This window comes from Sinocyclocheilus anshuiensis, unplaced genomic scaffold (genome assembly GCF_001515605.1).
Source record: "Sinocyclocheilus anshuiensis isolate Anshui unplaced genomic scaffold, SAMN03320099.WGS_v1.1 scaffold1347, whole genome shotgun sequence".
NCBI classification, from domain to species: domain Eukaryota; kingdom Metazoa; phylum Chordata; class Actinopteri; order Cypriniformes; family Cyprinidae; genus Sinocyclocheilus; species Sinocyclocheilus anshuiensis.
This window is the reverse complement of record NW_015536555.1, coordinates 263,114-285,945: the sequence shown is the minus strand read 5'-3', so window position 1 is coordinate 285,945 and position 22,832 is coordinate 263,114. Positions and strand designations below refer to the sequence as shown.

General features: G+C 39.9%; 1 protein-coding gene across 1 annotated transcript; it reads right to left on the bottom strand.

Annotated features, from left to right (window-relative positions):
- Positions 1-696: 696 nt before the first annotated feature.
- On the bottom strand, positions 697-8,228 carry LOC107701326 (zinc finger protein 536-like). The gene is made up of 4 exons (XM_016503317.1): positions 8,150-8,228; positions 6,016-8,074; positions 5,624-5,767; positions 697-4,746 (listed from the first exon to the last, which is right to left on the bottom strand). Exons 2-4 carry the CDS (start codon positions 8,069-8,071, stop codon positions 3,608-3,610), a joined length of 3,339 nt encoding a protein of 1,112 aa, XP_016358803.1. The 5' UTR covers positions 8,072-8,074; positions 8,150-8,228; the 3' UTR covers positions 697-3,607.
- Positions 8,229-22,832: the final 14,604 nt, after the last annotated feature.

The following is a 22,832-nucleotide window of genomic DNA, read 5'->3' as shown; positions in this document are numbered from 1 at the left end:
CAAAAACAAACATTATTCAATCTGCTGATGCTGACTGTAAAACACTGGACATTGTACTTTTTGTATTAATAAGAGCAGTACAAGTGCTTTAAATTATCTGAATTAAGGAATGTCCCTTACCTTTTTGCTTTAGTTAACTTCAGTCTAACTTCAATCTGGGTTGTGTACATGTTGTAGCTTCCTGATATTCTACCCATATTTCTTAGACACACCTTTAGGTCCAGACTCTTAATGCTGATTGGTCTAGAGTGAGTTAGGGGATGTCAATGATCTCTCAGTATGTCTCTGGTTATTCTCTTTGGCTGATTTGACCTCCTACTATTGACTGAGCAAAAAGCAATGTGCAGTTTCACTCTTGGTTTAACTTTCAAAATCAGCAACTGCAAACACAAAATCACATGACCAGGGCTGCTGCTGGTCAAATGGGTGCCCCAAACAGAATTGTACTGTGGTGCTATATTCCTACAAAATATTATTGATGTGCACAAAAAAAACTCTCCAGTTTTATTGTTAAGTTATTATCTAACTTGATAATAACTGTTTTCAGTTTCTGAAACTATGGGCACTTTTCTTTATACTCTACACAGAAAAACCCAAAATACACACATTACATGCAACACACTCTCTCTCACACACACACACACACACACACACACATATAAAATATAGCAGGGAAAACATGTTTTTGTTTTTTTATTGATTCTTTTCTACGTTTTTTTTTTCTCAATCCACAATTTCATATTAGTCACTACTATGTTAGATCACCTTCCTCTGCCACCAACAGCAGTCAGCTACTGAAAAGACCAAACCAGACCTTCTCCCCACCTCTCCCCTCTCACTGGATAATATTTATGAATTCACACACTTCTGGTGGAACAAAAAAAAAAGTGCATGTCAAACATAGTGAATTTTTGAGCAGCGCATCACTGTTAGGGAATACTTTCTGCTTATTTCACAGTGTCAGTATATCTTCACAAAATATTAATTTTTAAGACATCAATGCACACACACACAAAGACACAAAACAAAACTATTGCCCTGATCCCTGTACACAGTTAGGCCGTCCTAAAAGAGCCACATCATTGCTGATGCAGATGCTTGGCTGCGCAGGGAGCGATGGAGAGCAGGTATCACGGTTTGATCTCTCCTTAGAAACACAACATCTCTAGTTCTATCTGTACAACATTCAAGAGACACATTTTGTTCATGTTTTTTTGTTTGTTTGCTTAGTTTTTTTTTCTTCCTTGAAACAAAAAAGAACAATGATAATAATTATGAGCAGAAGAGCTGGATTTCATCTCATCGGCATCAAAGTAACATCGTAGAAATTAAAGTAACTTCTAAAAAGGGGCGGGGGGGGGCAGGAGATGCGACAGCACACACGAATGATGGAATGACATGGAAATGACCCCTACATCTGACATCTCAACAAAACCCAGGAACAGATACAGAGACGTACAGAGCAGTTTATCAAAGAATACAAAGTGAAACAGTAAAGGCTAAGTGCTTTTGGTGAGCTTACAAAATACTTGAGGAAGTGCTCAGGACAGAAGGCACAGTGGCTTGACTGTTATCTCAAAGGAACACCACATCAGGGGCTACCGAACGCGTTAGATAATCTACACACGAAACAAGGACACGATAACGCACGTATTAAGGCCAGCCTCTATCAATCACTGGACAAAGGTACTGTCTACTCGGTGTCTAACGATAAAAATGAGATGACCTGATGGAAATTATTTCACAGAGTTGGACGAGGAAAGTAGATCATCATTTGTAAGATGTGCTAACTTCACATCAAAAATGCGACACGATTACATCAAACCAAATTTGGCAAGCAGATCGGTCAGACTGACAATGCTGATACTGAAACATGTCTTGGACACAGCATCAGCTTATACATATATTAGCAATCACTGAAGTTTCAAGATCATCAGGCAAGCTTTAACATTGATTGTGTGTCCGAACGATTGATTTGTTGATTGATAAATATATAAACACGCATCGTTTAAGGGAACGTGAATTGAATCTGCAGCATTATGAAAAAAATGGTTTGGGGGACAAAAATAATAAAAGCTTGGTCTGCATTTAAAGGCGAAACAAAAGTGAGTTTAGGGGAAAAGAAACTTTGCACAGTGCTCTAAAGACATTCTGAAGCAGTCTTCTTTCATAATTATTATAATACCTTATTCCTATTCTCCATATCCATTTCCATTAACACTTCTTAAAAGGAAAACAACATATTTTTTGTCCTCTTTTTGATCTCTTATCTGTACAAAAGCTACATATGTTCTACTGGGATGTCTGAATTTGTTAGTGTGTTTTCGTTTTTCGCTTTTTTTTTTTCTCCAGTTTTTGATATTAAAAAAAAAAAAAATCTACTCGTCTAAAAAAAAAAAAAAAAACAGCTTACTGAATGTTTTAGTAGAGACCCACTTTCCACCCTCTCTCGGATGGTTTGAGAATCTGAGATATCACAGGAATATGAAGGACATATTGCAGAGTCTCCATTTTCTAGATTGTGATTCGTTTCTAACCCTGAAATTTGAATTATTTCCATAGTAACGGTGGTCTGGATTCCACACGGAAATCCTGTTGGTGTCTGTAATGTAAACACTTCCATAGGGCCCTTGTCAAACGGTCAGCTGTTCCCACATGTGGTGCTCTGGGGTCATTCATTGTTTCATTCACAGCAGACATAGTCACACAAACTGCCACAGAACTCTACTCTCTAGCACAACTACTCATATATACTGTATATATTCACTGTAACTATATTCCTGTGTTACTGAATCTGCTAAAAACCTTTTACATCAACAGGCACTGAGAGAAATAGCATATAGAAGAGGCAGAATCTCTGTTTCATATAATATCTGAAGAAGACCCGTCGGAGCAGACTGGTACTGTGTGGATATCTGGTAATATAATCTTTACTCTGTCCTGTTGATTCACAAGTACCGTTCAGTTATCACAGCATTCTGTTCAGAGTCTGTCAGGTGCATGGTAAGAAGTGTGCTCACTCCTTTGGTTTGCTGAAGACGTGCAGTCAGAGCACGTTCATGTGGAAGTAGGATGTCCGTTTAGTATTCGGTTAGCATCTCTCTCAGCATTAATACTGTATATCGTAGTGATTAAGAACAATGTCTCTTTTTTTTTGCTATTCCGACTCCCCAGATTGACATTCCAGGTCCTCGTTGAGATGAAAGCGAGATTCACAGGAGGAGCAAGGAAACTGAAAATGATATACAACTTGGCATGGATTGCGTTCACTGACAAGAAGACAGGAACAAGAGAACAGTGTTCAAGAAGGCCCCGCGACAGGCAGGCTTAGACTAGCATACAATACTGGATATCTCTGTGTGATTAAGAGTCTCTCTGTGTGTGTGTGTGTGTAGAGGTAATCGATCACTAACCAAGGGGGCTAGGAGGATATATTAAGGGGAATGTTTGAATGCAGGTTATCTGTTTACTAATACTGTACAGTATGTTAGCATAGCGACTGGTCTGCCCTTTGTTTGAATGATAAGAGGGACCCTGGACAACTGTATTCCCCAAATATTTCTCTCCTGCTGCTATGTCCAAACTCATCCAGGGCTCTTGTTAGATGTTATTTCCCCAAGACACCTTCCTCCTCCTTGAGCAGATCCTCAGCCGTGAGGTCTGATGAAACAGACCCAGCCCTTCTGCTCTGATTCTGGGGTACACTTCCAAAGCTGCCATTTGCTTCCAGGTCATCCTCCTCCTCATCGACTTGCTCATCTTCCTCGTCCAGGTCCTCTCTCATATTAAGTCCCTTCTCTGTGGCACCGACTCTTCCCACAGCTCCAGGGGTCAGTTCAAAACTGTCCTCTGTGTCCCTGTTCTCTGGGCTGACTCCGTTCTCAGCTCTTGTCTTGGACAAGACCCAATCCTCAGGGGATGCTACTCCATCCTCTGCACCCAGGAACTTCCATAAAGCCAGCGGATCATGGTCCGGCCCAGCCAAAGTTAGTCTTGGAGAATGATTGGTGGAAGCGAGAGGGGCTCCCCTCTTGCGACGAGACTTGCTGGTGTGATTAACCTGAAGGTGCATGGCCATCAGCTCAACAGAAGAGGTCCGGAAGGGACAGAAGACACATTGATTGAGGATGTCATTCCCTCCTTTAGAGCCACCTGACGGTCCACCTACAGAACTACTCACTCCCCCTTCATCTTGTAAAGGGCGGCGGGAAAGGTCCAGAGGTTCAAAGCCTCCTTCCTGGGACCCACTGGACTTCATCCCGCCCTGGTAGCCATTTGCTGACATCATGCGGCTTGTAGTAAGGGGTTTTCGTCGAGACACTTTGGGCATTTTCGGAGGTGATACCTCCCCAATCCAACTTGGTTCTAGACCGCCAGCAAAGAGTGTACCCATCATCCCTGACAGACTGAGATACTGACTCTCCACGTCTCCCTCTCTTTGACGTCCAGATGCAGTAGTGCCCTCCTTCTTCTCTGGCGGGCTTGCAGCCCATGACCGACTGTGCCTTGAAGAAGGAGCCTCTCCAGGATCCCTCCCAAAAGAAGACTGGGACATGGAGGGGAGACGGCGCTTTTTCACCCCTTCATGAGGAGAGCCAGTCAGAGAGGGGAAGCTCGGTGATGGGGAATTTGTGGTGGTTGCCATAGCGTTCCTTTGCTCACGATGATGACGTTGAAGGTGGTACTTGAGAGAGCCGGACTGGGTGCCAGCATAATCACAGTGTGGGCATTTGTATGGTCTCTCACCTAAAACAAGTAATAAAGCACTCTTGTTAAGTAGATTGACTAAACTAAAATGGGATTTTAATTACAGAAATTTGGATAAGAATAAAAATGTTTCATTAGGGAGGCTGCTGTGGTTAAGTAAAAAATTGGAATGGCTATATGCAGTTACACACAGTAATAGATAGATGGCAGTGCTTGTCATCATATGCGACATCAGGTGTAGTCCCCAGTGCATTACTGTTAAATTAGGACATTCCATCTCTCATCAACCATGAGATCACTGATTTTTTTAATTTTTTTTTTTAGTAGATGACATTTTGTGGATGAACCTGATAGCAAATGGTTTCAATCAAGCTAAATCGGGAAAATGATCATACAGGGGTATACAATATAATTAATAAAAATAACTAATAATAAAAATAATAACCACTAGCAAAATCATCATCATAATTTTTGTGAGATTTCTGCAGCGAAAATGCTTTATCTAAATGGACACATAATGTAACACATCCAAGTAGAATAAAATAAATACTAAAGATTTGAACATTAAATAGATACAAATAAGTAAAAACATTATTTTTACAGTATTTTCCAATTTGAGATTGGTGTCTATACAGTATTTTGCTACAAGTGTAATCCACACAACATATCAAACTAAAATTAGGACTATGTATGATTATGTAGCTTTTGAATACCATTGTTATACAGTAGGATCAATATAACATAATGTCACTGTAGATTAATATGTAATCTAATATTATATATCTTAATTTCTGTTTTATAGGTTTAGTGAAATATAATTATTTCCAAATGGCTCCTGGGACCCTCTTAAGTACACCCTGGTGTGCACATCCCACTTGGTTGAGAATCACATTTCTACTGTTCATGTTGGCCTTACCTGTGTGTACACGGAGGTGCACTTTAAGGTGATGGGAAGACCGGAAGGCTTTACCACAGTAGCGGCAATCCTTCATCCCTGTTCCCTGAACAGGCTCTCTTGAAGATGAAGTGGAAGAGGATGACCCCCTTAGACCATTCTGACCTTGAGATAACATATAATGAATAAAAGCAATTGCTTTGAAATATAATCTGAGTCTACACTGTTTCTAAGAACAATCATGCCTTCCTGAATAACAGGGAGGAAATGTTCCAAAACTAACATCAGTGAAAAAAAAAAACCTCAAATTCAATTTGCGTCCTGCAATGTAATAGCCTATGAAGGATTGTAACAGATAATAAATATTGTACTGATAAAGTCATCTGTTTTTTATTATGTTGGTTGATCCTTACCAGAAAGATGTGATATGACAGAATGGAAGCTCCCAGCTGTCCCGACTCCTGATGGTAGTTGCTTTCCCTCCTGCCCTCCTTCATTGTCACTAGTTCTTTGTCCTCCTCCTACTCCACCTGTTGCCTGAGCTCCACTCACTCTGTTTATAATGTCCTCTTCCCTGGACATGCCCCCTCGGGGACTTTGACCTTTCTGTGATTTCTGGACATGGACACGGGCATGAGCAACCACCTGCTGAAGGCTTCTGAACAGCTTGCCGCAATCTGGACACTCCCAAGGTGAACTAGATCCCTCTAGCTCCTCTCTAGAACCCAATCCACCTAGGTAGGCCCTCAACTGCTTGGCTTCCCCAGCAACTGTGCCTCGTGAGGAAAGTAGCTCATGGTGTGAATGAGATCGCTGCTGCTGTTGCTGTTGGTTGTGCTGTGCTGCTACCAGACTGCGAGCAACCAGCTGCCACATGGCTGCCTTGTCTGCTCCGTCTGCTGCGTCCCCTCCCCGTCCTCCACCATTACCTATTCCTGCAATCTGTGCCACTGCCTGAAGGCGCTCCATGCAACTTCCATTGCTGTTGTCTTTGGGTAAGCCCAAATAACCTAATATAGAGGATTTGCTTGAGCCTGCTCTGGCATCTGACCGCTCCGTGCGACTTCCTGAACCACCGCCACCAGTCATACTGCGAGCCAGGAGCAAGTTAGAATACAGGGCCCCCAGCACTTGTGTGCTTGCAGGAGCTTTGGATTGCTCATTTCCAGCCGGCCCCAGATTTCCCAATCCAGCTTTGAGGCCCAGCTTGTTGAGATGAACCTTCATATGGTTCTTTAGAAACCAAGGTTCCTTGAAGCCACGGCCACACACCTGGCACTTGTGATCCAATGAGTCCTTGTGCTTCCGCATGTGCCCCTTCAAAAACCAGGACTGAGTAAAACGCTGTCCGCATGTCTCACATCGGAAAGCTGGAACAACTGGCATTTGTGAGGGAGTAGTCTCTGTTGGTGCTGTTATAGGGGGAGAAGGGAAAACCGTTTCAGTGACAGGATCCTCAGGTGGGTGGCTCTCCTGCAGATGGGCAGCCAGGCTTTCCTCCTGACTGGCTGAGAAGGGACACATTGTACATTTGTAGGGGTTGTGGAGGATCCGCACATGACGTGCCAGCTCTGAAGATGTACGGAACTTACCCTTACAAGCATGACACCGGAAGGCAGAAGCAGCTGTGGAGGGGGTGTTGTCTTCCAAGTGGGCATGGCCAAGTGGAGAGAAGGAGGTTGAGATTGGTGCTTCCTCTGTTAGAGGTGGAGTCAGGGCTGTGGTTCCTTCAAAGAGGAACTGAGGGCTGCTAGCAGTTTGAAGAGGTTCCTCTGTAACCATGTCTTCATCTATACTCTTTTGTAATGACCCAGATAATGGACTCAGTTTCAGACCAGGCTCTCTGTTGTTGAGATTCTGGATTACACTGTCACCCACATGGTTCTGCTGCAGTTTGGCATGTGTGGTTCGGTAGGGAGCTGAAGCTCGACGCTCCCTGTCTAAACTGTGTGCTCGAGCATGCAGAGACAAAATACTCTGGAAGCGGAACCTCTTTCCACACACATGGCACGGGAACCTTAGGCCAGGCCCAGAGCTTGTCCCTCCGGGGACAGCCATGCCCTCATTGTTGAAAAGCTGAAGATCCAGCTCATCATCGCAGGTGGTACTTTGACCAGAGGAGATCGCCTGTTCCAGAGCTCCAAAACCAGGAAAAGGTGCTAATGGTGTGGCTGGGGGACTGCTGTCTGACGAGGGACTGCCAAGCTCCAATTCACCAGGAAACAGCGCCACCGCTGGGGTGGGTGATGGGGACGTTGACGACTCCTCATCCTCCTCCTCATTTTGGAGGCTGGCCTCAGGAAGGGGGCAGGGTGATACTGGAGCATAGAGTTCAGTTTGAGGGCTAGAAGGGGTAGATTGAGGACTCTGGGGTAGGAACTGGGGACTGTGGTCCAGGGACGGCATGGAGGGAGGAGACAATGGGGGCTCACAGGAAAGAGCCAACATACTCTCTGGTGGGGAATCCATACTCTGATCAAGAAAATATAGACAATTGTGATTAGATCTAGAGAGATAGATAGATAGATAGATAGATAGATCACTCACTGTTGATGTGTCTATGCCATGCTTCAGTTCCTTGAATTAAAGAGGGTGCACTCTGATGGTGACCACCTCCAACAGTCCCCTGTCAAGTACAACACAGAATAAAAAATGAGTGCACACACATTTGTTCCTGTGTATGGGTCTAAGGGCAGAGCAGGACATGGACTGTCCCAAACAGGATGGGCGTGAGATGTTTGGACTTCCCCACACACCCTTCCTGCACATACACGTACAGTAGCTGTTTAAATCAAAAATACATACATACACACCTTAAAATCCATACACACAGATACAACTTCTCTCACCCCCCACCAATCCCTCATTACCTAAGCTACTCACACACACACACACTAACACACAATGCACTGATAGAAGTGAACAATTACATAAAGCCACACATGCATTTGCATAAGCCTGCAGGAGACAGGCTAAGACACCATTTAAAAAGAAAGAAAAAAAAAACACCTGCTTCTTTCATAATTAAGAGAAAATGAATTTCATTGATGATTACAGAAAGACAATCTGCTAAACATCTGTGAGGGCGTCTGTATGCCTGGATATGTGTCACTATGCTTATGTTTGTGTGGGTGTTTGTTTTTTTTTCTTCAGTATTTACCTCTGTGACAGAACTGTAAGTTTGGATTCATCTGCACAATCAAGTGTTTGTTTGTGTATTAGTGTGTGTAAAAGTATGTGTATCTGTGACATAAGACTTGGATGAAATGGTGGTTAACAGAGCCAGTTGTCATTTTAGCTCAGCCGTGACTCACAACGATATCACACTATATCAATCATACTGCCCCCCGCCCCATTTATCTTTCTTTCTTGCTTTCTTTCTTTCTTTCTCTTAATCCCACCATTATTGTCCTTCTTTTTCCTTTTCACTTACATAGATTGTGATTCCACCCCCTGCACTTTTTTCTCTTTTCACCCTCATTCCCTCCTCCCTCTGTTCCTGACTGATTTTCTTTCATTCTATCTTTCCCTCTCTCACTCTCTGTCTCTCTGCAGCGGTGCCAGTTGGCACAGTGCCAGGGAATGCTGATATCAGCTGGTAGATTGGGGCCTGCCAACATGGCGAAGAGAAAAGAAAGAGAGGATAGACAGACAGGCGAGATAGAGAAGAATGCGGGGTGTTAGTGAAGAAAAAATATAAATGAAGAACACAAATACGTTCTGAATGAGCATATTTGATGAGTAAATCTGTCGAGAAAGGGGACAGAGTGTTCTGCTCTGCAATGGAGGATCTTGCGATCTGTTTGGTCTGCTGGCATTATTATCATATGAATATCGTCATGGCAATGCACTGTTCCGCCTGGACAGACACGTTCGTGTCTGACCAACCCTGTCACACCAATAAAGCTTCTCCAAATTTGGATAGATGGAGAGAGTGATAAGGTGCTAGACAGAGGGGGGAGGGGAGAGATGAAGGCAGGAGAGCGATAAAGCAGCATGCACAAATAATGCACACACACACACACACACACACACACACCCACACACTCAATATGGCACCTAGTCACTAGATGATTCATGCATGCTAAACACCTTTGTCTGAATGGCCACATGCTACACTCCCAGTACAAGCACACACAAATACACGCTTGCCCATTTTGTGCCTTCATGGGGCACGCACATGTATGCTATTTAACTTACTGCTTTGTATGTAATGGAATGAATATTGTATAAACAAAAAAATGACAAAAGACAAATAGACCGCTGTCATTTGAAAGAAGTGCATGTAATGTAGCTGCTATTGAAATTATCTGATGCATGTCTTGCTTTATTGTTGGACCTTTGCTAATTAGAAATTTTAAAAAAGTCAATATTTAAGTAATAAATGCATCCCATGGAGATTAATTGTGTTAAAAAAAAAACTGTTTGCATCATCTGTAGGATTTTTAATTGAGGTCAACTGATTATTTCATTATCTAAGTATCACTAATTGGTTTTATTGAACGTTTACTACTGAAGTACCGGTACTTTAAATATGGTCGCTTTTCACAAGAACGCGTTTACAGTACACACAACTTAACTCGCTCTGAAAAACCACTCATGAAACCTCTATATGACTGAACAAGCACTTGAGTCATCTTTGATAAAACAGATATTTTTTCTCGCAGCGGTTCATTTTCCGTAGCCTTGAGCACCTGAAATAATGTCTCCTGCCTTCGGTGTGAGGAGCGTACGTTTAGGAACGTATCTAAAGGCTAAGAGAAGAGATCATTCATACGTACTGAATGACTTCAGACTCGTGGCCTTGAAAATATAACATGAATGGCTTTATCGCAGCCTGTTCTTTGGTATGTGGGGAGAGCGAGAGAAAGAGAGCGATATCTTTACATTGTGAGAGAGACTAAGAGAGAAAACTGATTGCTCAGTATGTGATGCATGTGAGGCTTGAACTGCACTTTACCTTTCTTGTATCTCTGAGTGGGATTTCTAAGGTCAGTGTGTGTATGATTCCGGATTGTTGCAGTCATACAACAAATCCCCACAGACAAAATTCATTTCCTGTTTCTAACCTTGGCCTGAACTTTATCTCTCTCAGCACCCCGGCTCCCACACAGTGACTTCAGCATGTGCAAAATTCTCTTTCCCTTCAACATTCTCTTTTTTAGGTTGAAATTCCACAAACATCACATAATCTCCTCGATTTATATTACTCTGACCCCCGGTTTCACAGACAAAGCTTAAGCTTAGTCCCAGACTAAAATGTAAGTCTGAGCTGTTTCAACTGAAAGAAACTTGCACTGACTGATCTTAAAATATATCAGTGCCTCTGTTTTGTCTCAAAATGCTCACCAGTAATATTTTGTTCTAAGGCACGTTAATAAAAAATACTTAAATGTCCTAATTGAACTATTGCCTAGTCCTGACTTAGCCTAAGCCCTGTCTGTGAAACCAGGCCTGATAGACTTGCGGACAGTTTTAAGGTTCAGTTCAAAGATGCTGAAAAGAGGATAAGCAAGTTCAAAATGTCACAATCTTACCCATTATCTCCTTAACAGAGCATGAAACAAGGATGTCGGCATTGAAATGGTTCACGGCGGTGCTTTAGAAAAACAAACACATAAAACTAATTCTTCTCTACTGTCAAATCTGAAGACTTCACCAAAAAACTGCACTTTTCCAGTTCACCTTCAGTTTTACAGTACAAAGAGCTCTTGTTGAATTCGTGTTAACAAACTCACGTTAAATTAAAGGCATGGTTCACACAAAATAAAAACCGTGTCATCATTTACTCACCCTTGAGTTGATTCTAACCTGAATTTCATTCTTCTGCTTAACACAGAAGATATTTTGAAAAGTGTTGGAAACCAAACAGTTGATGTTCCGAATGATCCAGATTTATTTATGAAAACATAAATAAATAATAATAATACTAAGTCAATAGGGACCTTCAGCTGTTTGGGCTACCAACATTCTTCAGAATATCTTATTTTGTTCCACAAAATAAAGAAACTCAAACAGGTTTGGAACAACTTAGAGAGTGACACATTTTTTTTTTTTTTTTGGGTGGACTTTCCCTTTAAGATTAGCTTTATTATACCTGGTATGAATAGCCATCTCAGGTGATCCAATAACGGTAAATGCAGGTGTAAATAGGATCCAAAACGTGTTTGATCTGATCACTCCAACCACATTCGAACACACCGCAACTGTGATGTGAACATTAATGCTCCTGGATGACCTCCTGTGATTTAAACCTTTGGAAAACCCAAACGCATATGCATTTTTTTAGATTAATATTAAAAAGTAGTTTTTATTTGGGAGCATAAATATGCCTTTTTTTCTATTTTATTAACTTGCAATAAGAGCCTGACGTATATGTGACGTAATCACGTATTAATAAGTTGCCCTGTCAAAACCAATGCCGGATCACCTGAGATAAATACTAACAGGTGTAAACAGAGTCAGTATGGACATCAAGAGAGCATGAGCTCTGATTCAGGTTGATCTAAAGAAGTGATCATTTTCAATCAGAATTAGTTTGCTTTTGTTTTACAACGAACAGCCCACCTCTGACCTCCACCAATGAAATGAGCTGTAAGGTGTTCGCTGTGCGCAACAAGTGCACAAAGGCAGTGTGCTGTGCTAGAAAGTTTAGCTTCAGGCATCTGAGCACAGCCAGGAACTCATACAGACACATATCTGCTGAATTTGAACTTGGCAATGCTTATGTAAAAAAAAAAAAAAATGTGGTATGTAAAGAATGGTTTGTCAAGTCACATAAAAGTATGCTTTATGAGATTTATTGACATCAGAAATTGTATCTAATGAGACTAAATGAACATAACTACATTCTGTTACACCATTCAAAAGCAGTGGTCAAATTTGGTAAAATTGCATGCAGTTGGCATATTTTCGTGATGCATAATAACACGCAGGCATATTTGTCATGCCAAACGCACAAATACTTTGTACTGACAACCTGTTGTTCCTTTCATAAAACAAGTATATAAAAATGTTTTCCTTAATTGCAAGCATTTGATTTTGATCGTTCATGAACATGAGTAAATCCCAGTTCCCCGAATTCAAAGTATAGGATGTATGTTAGTGCTAATTATGTCATTCATATGTGTGCATCCAGACCGAAAAACTGTGGATGATTGGGTCGAATTTTGAAGCCACTGCAACAGCTCATCCAGACGTGCTGTCCGCGCAGATGAACAGGAGCAGATCTGGTTGTAAGAGTTGTACAGGGCCCTGCTCGGCCACATCTCTGCGCTGCTCTGCCCTCTTTATCCGTCAAACTGTCACGTCAGTTCAGGGGGCAGGTCTCATTCCGTCACCCCTCACGCGAGCACATACGAGTGCAGAGATAACAGCCTTTATGCCAATGCCCCAAATCTGTGCCAGCGTTAAATAATGGAAAGGAATGGCACCTTATTTGATTTTCATTTACATGCATGCATAAAGTTTCTTGGCGGGATATAATTGCAGGACATCAGCCTGTGGAGAGGAAATTCCTCGCGTGATGTGCGTCAGTAACGCGCAACCATTTTCAGTCGCCTTCTCTCTCGCGGCCATCTCAATTAAAAAGGCACATTAATGAAATAAATAAATGCTCACAAACAAATGCGCACACGACGCGTCCTCTCACGATTAAGCCCGTACATGAAAGCGCGATTTACAGAAGCAAAACAAGCATCGTTTTCCCAAACGGAGGCAGAAACGCAGCTTTTGGGACGGGATGTTGTGCGCTCCGTTTTCTTCCTGATTTTCTTTCAACAAAAGATAAAGGGAGGGGGAAAGGACACGCGATCAGGGTGCAGCTGAAAAGTGCCATCGTGGGGTTTCATCTGGAAATCCGCTGCCAATCTCGCCGCTATCGTGACAAAACACTGTCGAGCGACGTGTGAAACTTGACGGGTTTAGGGCCGTTGGTAAAGCTGGCAGCTGCAGGTTTTGCGCTACAGTTTAACAGCGATTACGAGCGCGCATCTGCGAGGTGCCGCTAGGACAGGCAGAGCGCGTGCAGTTCTAGCTATTATATCAACACGCGCGGAACGCTTTCGCATGTTTTTCGAAGTTATTAATACGCTGCTTTTCAGAACTGTCCGATCTGTATCGACCTTCACGAATTAAGTTCAAACATGCGGGTTTTTGACGCGGAACAACTGGAACAGAACTAACCAAAGCTTCTCATAAAGTATACAACTTCGCGATGTTGCTGCAGTGGAGAAATGAACGGTTGCTTCTCGCACTAAAAAAAAAAAGTTCAAACGTCTACAATCAGCTTGCTCCCCTCAGTTCGGGGCACTTTTTTCCACACTCGAGGCTCTGAAAATATTCAAGGGCCTTAAAAAACCAAAGTTGCATTTTCATGCGCGAGTCTCGCATCTCTTTCAGGACACACATACGCCGATGCCCCCTCCCTTCTGCCCTCTCTATCTTCTCCTCCTCCTCCTCTCTTTCCTCACACGTCTCTCTCTCTCTCTCTTTTCTCAAAGACCCATTTATTGTGCAGTCGTGAGTGAGTGAACGAGAGAGAGAGAGGCGGAGGCTGTAGGTTGCAAATGTGATTATAATCTCGCAGAGGCACCATTTTAAAACGATCTATAGATTCGCGGGATGGACTTTTGACACGCCGCGCGCTTACAAATCGCGTGCGAGTTTCTCGCGGGGCTCAGATTTGCATCGAGCGTCTTTTTGAAGATCGTGAACGCCTCTTCTTAACTTTGGTGGTCGTCAGAAAGGGCTTCTTCTGGTTTGTGTTGCGAGATGGTTGCGATTGTGTCGCGCTCCACGTGGGAGCTGCGCAGGTGCGCGCGCGGGTCATCCACTACTCCAGCTACTGACTGTTACATGAACAATACAATAAATAAATAAATAAATGCATTTACTACTAATGCATTTGTAGCATTATTGGCACTTTTCTGTAAAACAAGAAATAATAGCAAAGTCAATGATAATAATAATAATAATAATAATAATAATGTATCTCTATATATTCTCTAAATAGACTATATGAATATATATCTTCTTCTATATCTAATAGATATCAATATACATCTGATATTTACCCTCTATTGACCTGAGATACACGAATAAACAAATAACCACCTACTGTTATTTGTTTGTGCCAATAACAGAAAAGCTTTGTATATGAGATTCAGTACATTTTTCCTATGACAAGAATTAATAACTTAAATAATAATAACAACAATAAATTATTAGTATTATTATCTAAATATACCCCCCACACAATATATATATATATAGTCTGCTATTTGCCCTTTTTTTGACCTGAGATCTATGAATAAACAAACAAATAATACATAACCAGCTACTGTTATTTTTTGTTTTGTTTTTTTAGGCCTGTTTGTAGCTAGAAAACCTTTTCATTACCAGATTCAGCACCTTTTGTCCTTTGACAAATTAAGGTTGAACTCCTAATGCATTTGGAGCATTTCACTGCATCAAGAAATAATAATAATAATAATAATAATAATAATAATAATAATAATCTCCCTGTTCTCTGTATAGAATATCCAGAGATTGAAAACCTTCAGATGTCAGATCGAGTATGATTTCTGCTGATGGATGCTCTGCATGTACAGGTGTTTTTGTCTGGTTCAGAGGCCATGTTTTTGGGAGTTTGAGGATGATTTTGGAGAGGAATCTCAATATTAACTCACGGAAACCTCTGACTGTCAGCTCGCGCGAGTGTGTTTGTGTAGTGTCTGATACAGTCATATCCTCACCCGCCCCCAACGCTTTGATTGTCTTGTACGTCGCAGCACAAATGCACCAATTAATATGCAGAGAGTGAGACTGAGACAAAAAAAAAGAAAGAAACAAAAAACATGCAGAGGTGGGGGGAAGAGATGGCATGGAGAACAGGAAGGAGTGAAAAAGGGAGATGAAATGACAGATGAAGAGGAGGAAAAGACAGCGACGTAAGGGTGGTCTAAGGGGGAGATGAAATCTGATAGATGTTAGAGGAAGAGGAGAGCAGGGGACGACGGGGAATCAATACGTGCATGTTTAGTCAGAGATGGAGGGATCGATTGGTGAGGATGGAGGGAGAATGAGAGGAGAGGAGAGATCGATTGGAGAATGAGAGGAGAGGGGTTAAAGGGGTGGAGTGATGTGGCATTGGCTGCTGTCTCTGTCGCAGTGTCAGGGTATTGATACTGTAATATCGCCATGACAATAGCACCGTAGCGACGGCCATGACGACGCCCGACAGCACAATACAGCCAGCCGCAGTATACCGAGGGCAGTGAGGCAGAGCAGGCCGTAGACGCAGACGCAGACGGAGGGAGGCTGGCAGGTGCACGGCTGCTGCTCTCATCAATCTATACGTGACCATTAGAGAAGGTGCACACGGCCGGACGCATTTAATCACGGTTTATGCAGAAGTCTCATTTAAACTTGGAAATAAATGCAACATTATGAAAGTGGATAAGAAATGTCAGCGAGATCATCCGGTTTGGCACAGACTTGTGGAGTTCGTGTCAGCTGTCATTGAAGCAAAAAGGGAACATAAGAAAAATGCATTTTTTCAAATTTTTTTTTTTATCCTGATAATATAATTTAGAATAAAAAATAATGATGAATTATATTTTTTTGACTTTTGGACCTCATGGTGTTTATTGATTCAAAATGCAATTGCAAGTTTATTAAATTTGCATTTATTGAATTGCAAGTAAATCACATATCAGCATTTCATGGGGAAACTAAATAAATAAATAAGACATTGCATTGGCAGGTGAGTATATCATTCAAAAGAGATGACAACTGTTGTCTGTGTAATGTATCCCATGTCTTTGTGCATCTTGTTTTGGACTTTTCTTTTGTATTTAGTTATTGTTTCCTGTTTCCTGTTCCCATCTACAGCTCCTGAGTGTTTGCACATGCATGTTATCCAGTGTGTATTTCAACTTGTGTTTTCGGTTGTCTTGCTCAGGGCTTGTTTCGTTGATGTCTTTCGTGTTCTGAGCTCCCTAGTTTCTTTGTATTATGTTCTTAGTTTTTCAGTTGCTTTGTATTGTTTTGTATCTCCTTCTGTTTTCTAGTAATTCATCATCTGGACTTGAATCCGGCTCTTCCTTGTCTCTGCGTTTGCCCTCGTTACAGTCTAGAAGTCAGAGTATGGACCCTTTTCAGACTGTGATGATGCCTTTCCACATTTAACATCATAAACATACTTTTTATGTGTTAATATAAATAAATAAATAAAAAAAACGTAACACTGCTGCAAGAGTGTTTCTATGGAAGCATATTTCCAGCACATAACATAAAAAGTCATGCTTTTCTATCTTAATTAATCATAATTGTTATATTTTCATAACAATTTGTCATTGACTTTTTCTTATTTCAACTTTGTCATGATTTTAACTTTTATCTCATCATTATGACTTAGCATCTCATATTGACTCATAATTCTGTCTTTTTATCTCATGAGTCATGACTTATTTGAACTTTTTGACGATTTCAACAGTATCTCATAATGTTGACTTATTTTTCTCATTATTATGAGTCATACTTTTGACGTTTTTGCTCATAATTTAAACTTTTAATGTCATGATTTCAACTTTTTTTTTTATCTCATAATTGTGACTTAGTATCCCATAAAGTTGACAGTCATTATGACAGTCTCATTATGAGTCATAAGTATCTGTTTCAGCTTGTCATTTCAAATTTTTATCTCATAACTCTGACTTAGTATCTCATAATGTTGACAGTCATAATTTAGATTTTTTATCTCATGAGTCATGACTTATTTTAACTTTGACATTTCAACTTAGTATCTCATAATGTTAACTCATTTTTTCTCGTTACAAATCATACTTTTGACTTTTTAGCTCATCATTTTAACTTTTTATATAATGATTTCAGCGTTTTATCTCATAAATATGACTCAGTATCTCATAATTTTGACTTTATCTCATGAGTCATAATTATGACATCTCATTTCAACTTTGTGTTATTTCAACTTATCACATGGCTCTGTGGAATACTTGATTCTGATTGGTCAGTCGCAACATTCTGAGATATGTTATCCCGCTATAACAGCCGGTAAAAACTAATAACACAGGCTCATCCGGGTAACTGAAGTCGGCGCTGTACGCTTGCTAGGAACTGTTTTTTTCTTGGTGGAAGCTTTGCGTTTTTTTTAGCTAATAAAATATTAAAACTCGATTCAAAATTGTGTACAATTATTTAACTATGTCATCCTGGTATCACAGACTCGCTCTCTCATTTCATACAAACGCAGCTGCTGCCATTTTGCTACAATTGTTTTGTACACTGTAATGGACTATACGATAACTAACAAACTGGTAAGATTTCAAATCATCTTCGTCTTAAATCTTTTATCGCCATAATTATTTGTGTGGTGAAATGTTGTGTAATAAGTCCGCTTCGCGCCGGGGTCCTGATCACCCTGTCGGGGGTTATTCTGCGATAACAACCTGCTGGATGTACATTATCCCTTACTTAGTATATCATAATGCTGACATTTTTATGATTTTTTCTCATTACTACGAGTCATACTTATGACTCTTTATCTCAAAAATCCAAAATCTCATAATTATGATTTAGTATCTCATAATTTTGACTCATAATTTGAGTTTAATCTCACTATGACAGTCATAAGTTTTTATCTCAATTTCAGCTGGTCATGATTTCAGCGTTTTATCTCAACTATGACTCAGTATCTCATAATTTTGACTTTATCTCATTATGACAGTCATAAGTATGACTTTTTCTCAGTTTCAGCTTGTCATTTCAACTTTTTATCTCATAACTATGACTTAGTATCTCAGCGTTGACAGTCATAATTGTGACTTTTTTTCTCAGGAGTCATAATTATGACATCTCATTTCAACATTTTATTGCAACTTAGTAAATCATAATGTTGACATTTTTATGCTTTTTTTCTCGTCATTATTACGAATCAGACGTATGGCTCTTCATCTCAAAATTTCAACTTATCTCATAATTATGACTTAGTATCTCATAACTTTGACTCATAATTTTACTTTTTATCTCATTATGACGGTCATAAGTTTTTATTTCAATTTCAGCTGGTCATGATTTCAGCTTTTTATCTCCTAACTATGACTCAGTTATCAAATGTACTTTGTATTTCATAATTTCAACATTTTGTCACAAATGACAAATGTCCTTACATTCCTAACACAGCTGCTGAGAGAGTGACAGTAAATATGTCCTCTTTCTTTCTCCGGATTGGCATAACCCATCTCTCTATACCTTTCCTCATGGAAACACTTTTGTGGATGTGACAATGAAGACTGGAGTAATGGCTGCAGAAAATTCAGCTTTGCATCACAAGAAAAAAATATATTTGATAATATAGAAGAAAGCGAATATTACAGTTTTTTACTGTATTTTTGATCAAATAAATGCAGCCTAGGCAAGAAGAAGAGACGTCTTTCAAAAACATTAAACATTTTACCGACCTGAAACTTTTGAATGATAATATAGAAATGCATTTTTTAAATACGGGTCTAATAATGCACATTTTCTGACAATGCAGAAAAAGGAATGAGAGAGGCATGTCACAGGCCAGATTCGAACCTGCATCTGTGAACACAGCAGCTCTCGAAAGGTCATGATAATTTCCCACTGCTCCATGACAAATGACTCTATTATTGGTGTTAATTGAAATGAAGGCATGTTTCAGATAGCACATGTACTTCATAACTCGCTGCATGCGTGAGAGAGGCGTGATCTTCAAGACAAATGGCTGCTTGTCAGCACATAAGTCAGTGTGAGTGACCGACCGGTATCTCTCTCTCTCTCTCTCTCTCTCTCTCTCTCTCTTTATAATGTGTGCTTCCCCTCGCTCGCCCCATCCCTCCTTAATATGATGTAAAAAGCTAATCGCATGCAAATGTCTGTTGTCCCAACTGAGTGGCTGCCATTTTCAGCGTGTCAGTAATGTTGTCAAGTGCGTATCCCATAATGCTCTCATATGCACTAAATGTCATCAGGCTCTAAAATGGCTGCGGGCAGAAAAAAAAGGGGTAACGACTTGGTTCTGTTCATTTAATATCCCCACAAAGACAATTAAGCAGTTACAAAGTCAAAAAGGAGCATGCAATTTAAAGCATTCAAAAATGTAAACATTAATGCATGATGAGGCTTATAAAGACAGCTTGTTTCTCTGGCACACGCTCCTGTTTACAATCGAAACGATGAATCACGCCAAGGTATTTATGGTTTGGGAGCGAGCTGGATCGCACACGCCCCACTGCGGAGAGTATTTTTGGCCTGAATGTGGGTTTGGTGCAGTACATACAGTGCATTCCTCCCACACTCACACAGGTTTGGGGTCGGCCGCGCTTCAGTCCTACACTCCTACACTTCAAGTCAGAAATGGCATTTGTCATCTGAACTGCTTAATTATTGAAGAAACTATGCAATTTACCATTTTTTACTAACGTTGCACATTTCTATTGCTCAGAGGTTGCTCTTTTGTAGCTCTTAGTTATGTTTTATTTCAGAATATTTCTTTGACTGCACACTTTTCTGTCGTGTCTAATCTGAGTGGAGTGAGAGTCGTTGTTGAGATCTTTTTTCTTTTTTTTTTCTCATGAGGATCATCTCTACTTAAATCTTAAGTGTGAACTTAATGTAATGTTTCGGATTTTTAATTGCATGTTAATTGCAATTAAATGAAAATGTTTTATAGGTTAAAATTATATTACATGCAGAGAGCTGAACTTTAGAGTGTTTTTTTTTGACCCACTTAAGTAAAACTTAAGTATACTTTAAAAATTGTTTTACCTAATTTAAAATTTGCACTTTTTTTTTGAAGCGTGTAAGTGTGCACTCATTAAGTGCACTTATGTGGCCTTTCATTTCATTAATATAATCTTAAATATTGATTTCATTTCTTTTTCTCAAGGAACTTATGATGGAAGTAAATGGTGCCAATTTGTAAACGTTAACATACTCACAATTTCAGGATATAAACATGATTTTAGTCCTTTTGAGTAAAGTTTATATAATTGTGCATTTTTTTTCTTGCAATGATGATTTCGATAATTTAAAATGACTGTAAAAATGATTTAAACAACTCTACCGCTCAAACTTAGCACAAGTTTTAACAGAAGCATGAATGTAAGTACTTTTATAAAATTATAAACTTTAAGAATTTTGCTTTTATAATTCTCCAAAAACTGGCTCCAATCACTTTCAATGTAAGAGGCACGGCATAAGTCGTAATCAAACATTCATAAGTGGTCATCAAAATGTAAAATGACTGAAAAAAATATTTAAACAACAAAGTTTTAAGAGAGGCATGAATGTAAGTGCTTTTATAAAATTATAAACTTCAAAATTCTGCTTTTAAAATTCTTCTGGCTCCATTCATTAGTGGTCATCAAAATTGGCAATCATAAGTGGTTATCATATATTACACCACAAATGCTGTTGATGATCCTAACTTGTGCAGAACCTGGAATATACTTTTAAAAAGATCTTATTTGGGATTTTTCTTTTCTACGGGTGTATCAGCACATCAAGCTCGAACAGAATAAAACCTCTTCAGCGCAAGGAAAAACAAAACTTTGGCTGTTGTTTCATCAAAAGAAGACATGCTCCGAAGAGCAGAGTTTCCACCATCTAAAATATGCAACACGACAGAAGACCTGAAGTACAAACAGAGCTTATAAAGGATGATTTTCCAGAGTCAGACCTCATAAATTCAAAAGTGGATTACAGTTGCTGGAGTCAGTTTTTACGCGGTTGAACCTTTGAGTAGATTAGCGTTCCAGCATCTAATACTCTTTAAGACTCAGAATCTGGCTAATGGAAAAGCTGAGGGTGGAGCTAAATAATTACATAACTCATAAAGCATAAAACACACCATCCACAGCAGCTCTCTTCTGAAACGCAAGTCTGGATTTGGCTCTCGGATCGGCCGGGGCAATAAAAGACAGCTGGTGCTTAACTGAAATCAGAGAATGGAGAAGAAATCGTTCCTTATTCTTCAATACTCTGAGATGGAGATGGGCCGAAATACCAGATGTGTCCTCGGCCAAAAACAGTCGGAGTTTGATATACAAAATCTGTTAAAGCATTTAACTCATACAACACAACACTTGAAGTAAGCTGCACTGACAGAATCTTTGCTACTTTTAATATTTCGAGAGTTTGCGTTTTGGCATAATCTTGCAAAATGTGTCTTTGGTTTGGATTTGATCCACATTTGCAAGACATTTACAATGAAGTGTGAAGCTGCAAGTGACTGCTGTGGCACTTAGTGAGCGAAAGTTCACCACACATAAATATTGACCTTAAAGTCAACATGAAATATCAAGTTCACCTTCCAGAGTATCGCCATGTTCCCCAATAGGCCTTTAAACATCTTGCTTTATGTTCATACTATTGCTCTAATCTTTATATTATTCGTTTCAGTCAGAATGGAAAGTCATTACATTCTGTTAAAGTTAATGAAGATAAACATGTTTTCTTTGATATAATGTACAACAAATATACATGCACAAGTAAAGTGTATAAAAGGAATAATTCACCCAAAATTAAAATTTGGTGAAAATGTGCTCACTCTCAGGCTCTCCAAGAAGGAGATGAGTTTGTTTCTTCATCAGATTTGGACATTCTGTTAAAGTTAATGAAGATAAACATGTTTTCTTTGATATAATGTACAACAAATATACATGCACAAGTAAAGTGTATAAAAGGAATAATTCACCCAAAATGAAAATTTGGTGAAAATGTGCTCACTCTCAGGCTCTCCAAGAAGGAGACGAGTTTGTTTCTTCATCAGATTTGGAGAAATATAGCATTGCATCAGTGTCTCAGCAATGGATGCTCTGCAGTGAATGGGTGCCGTCAGAATGAGAGTCCAAACAGCTGACAAAAACATCACAATAATCCACAGCACTCCAGTCCATCAGTTAACGTCTTGTAAAAAGTGGTGTGATCTGAATCAGGAGAGAAATCTGCACAAATTAAGCACTGTTTACAAGCCAAAACAGCTCTAAACAAATATGTGAGAGACAACAGGAGATGGACTTTTTCACTGGAGTAAGCGTTATTATGGATTATGGACTTGTATTTAATTACAAACGTCTTAATGATGGATTTGTTTCAGCTTTTGTCTTCTCCAGATGTTAACTGATGGACTGGAGTGCTGTGGATTACTTGTGGATTATTGTGATGCTTTTATCAGCTGTTTGGA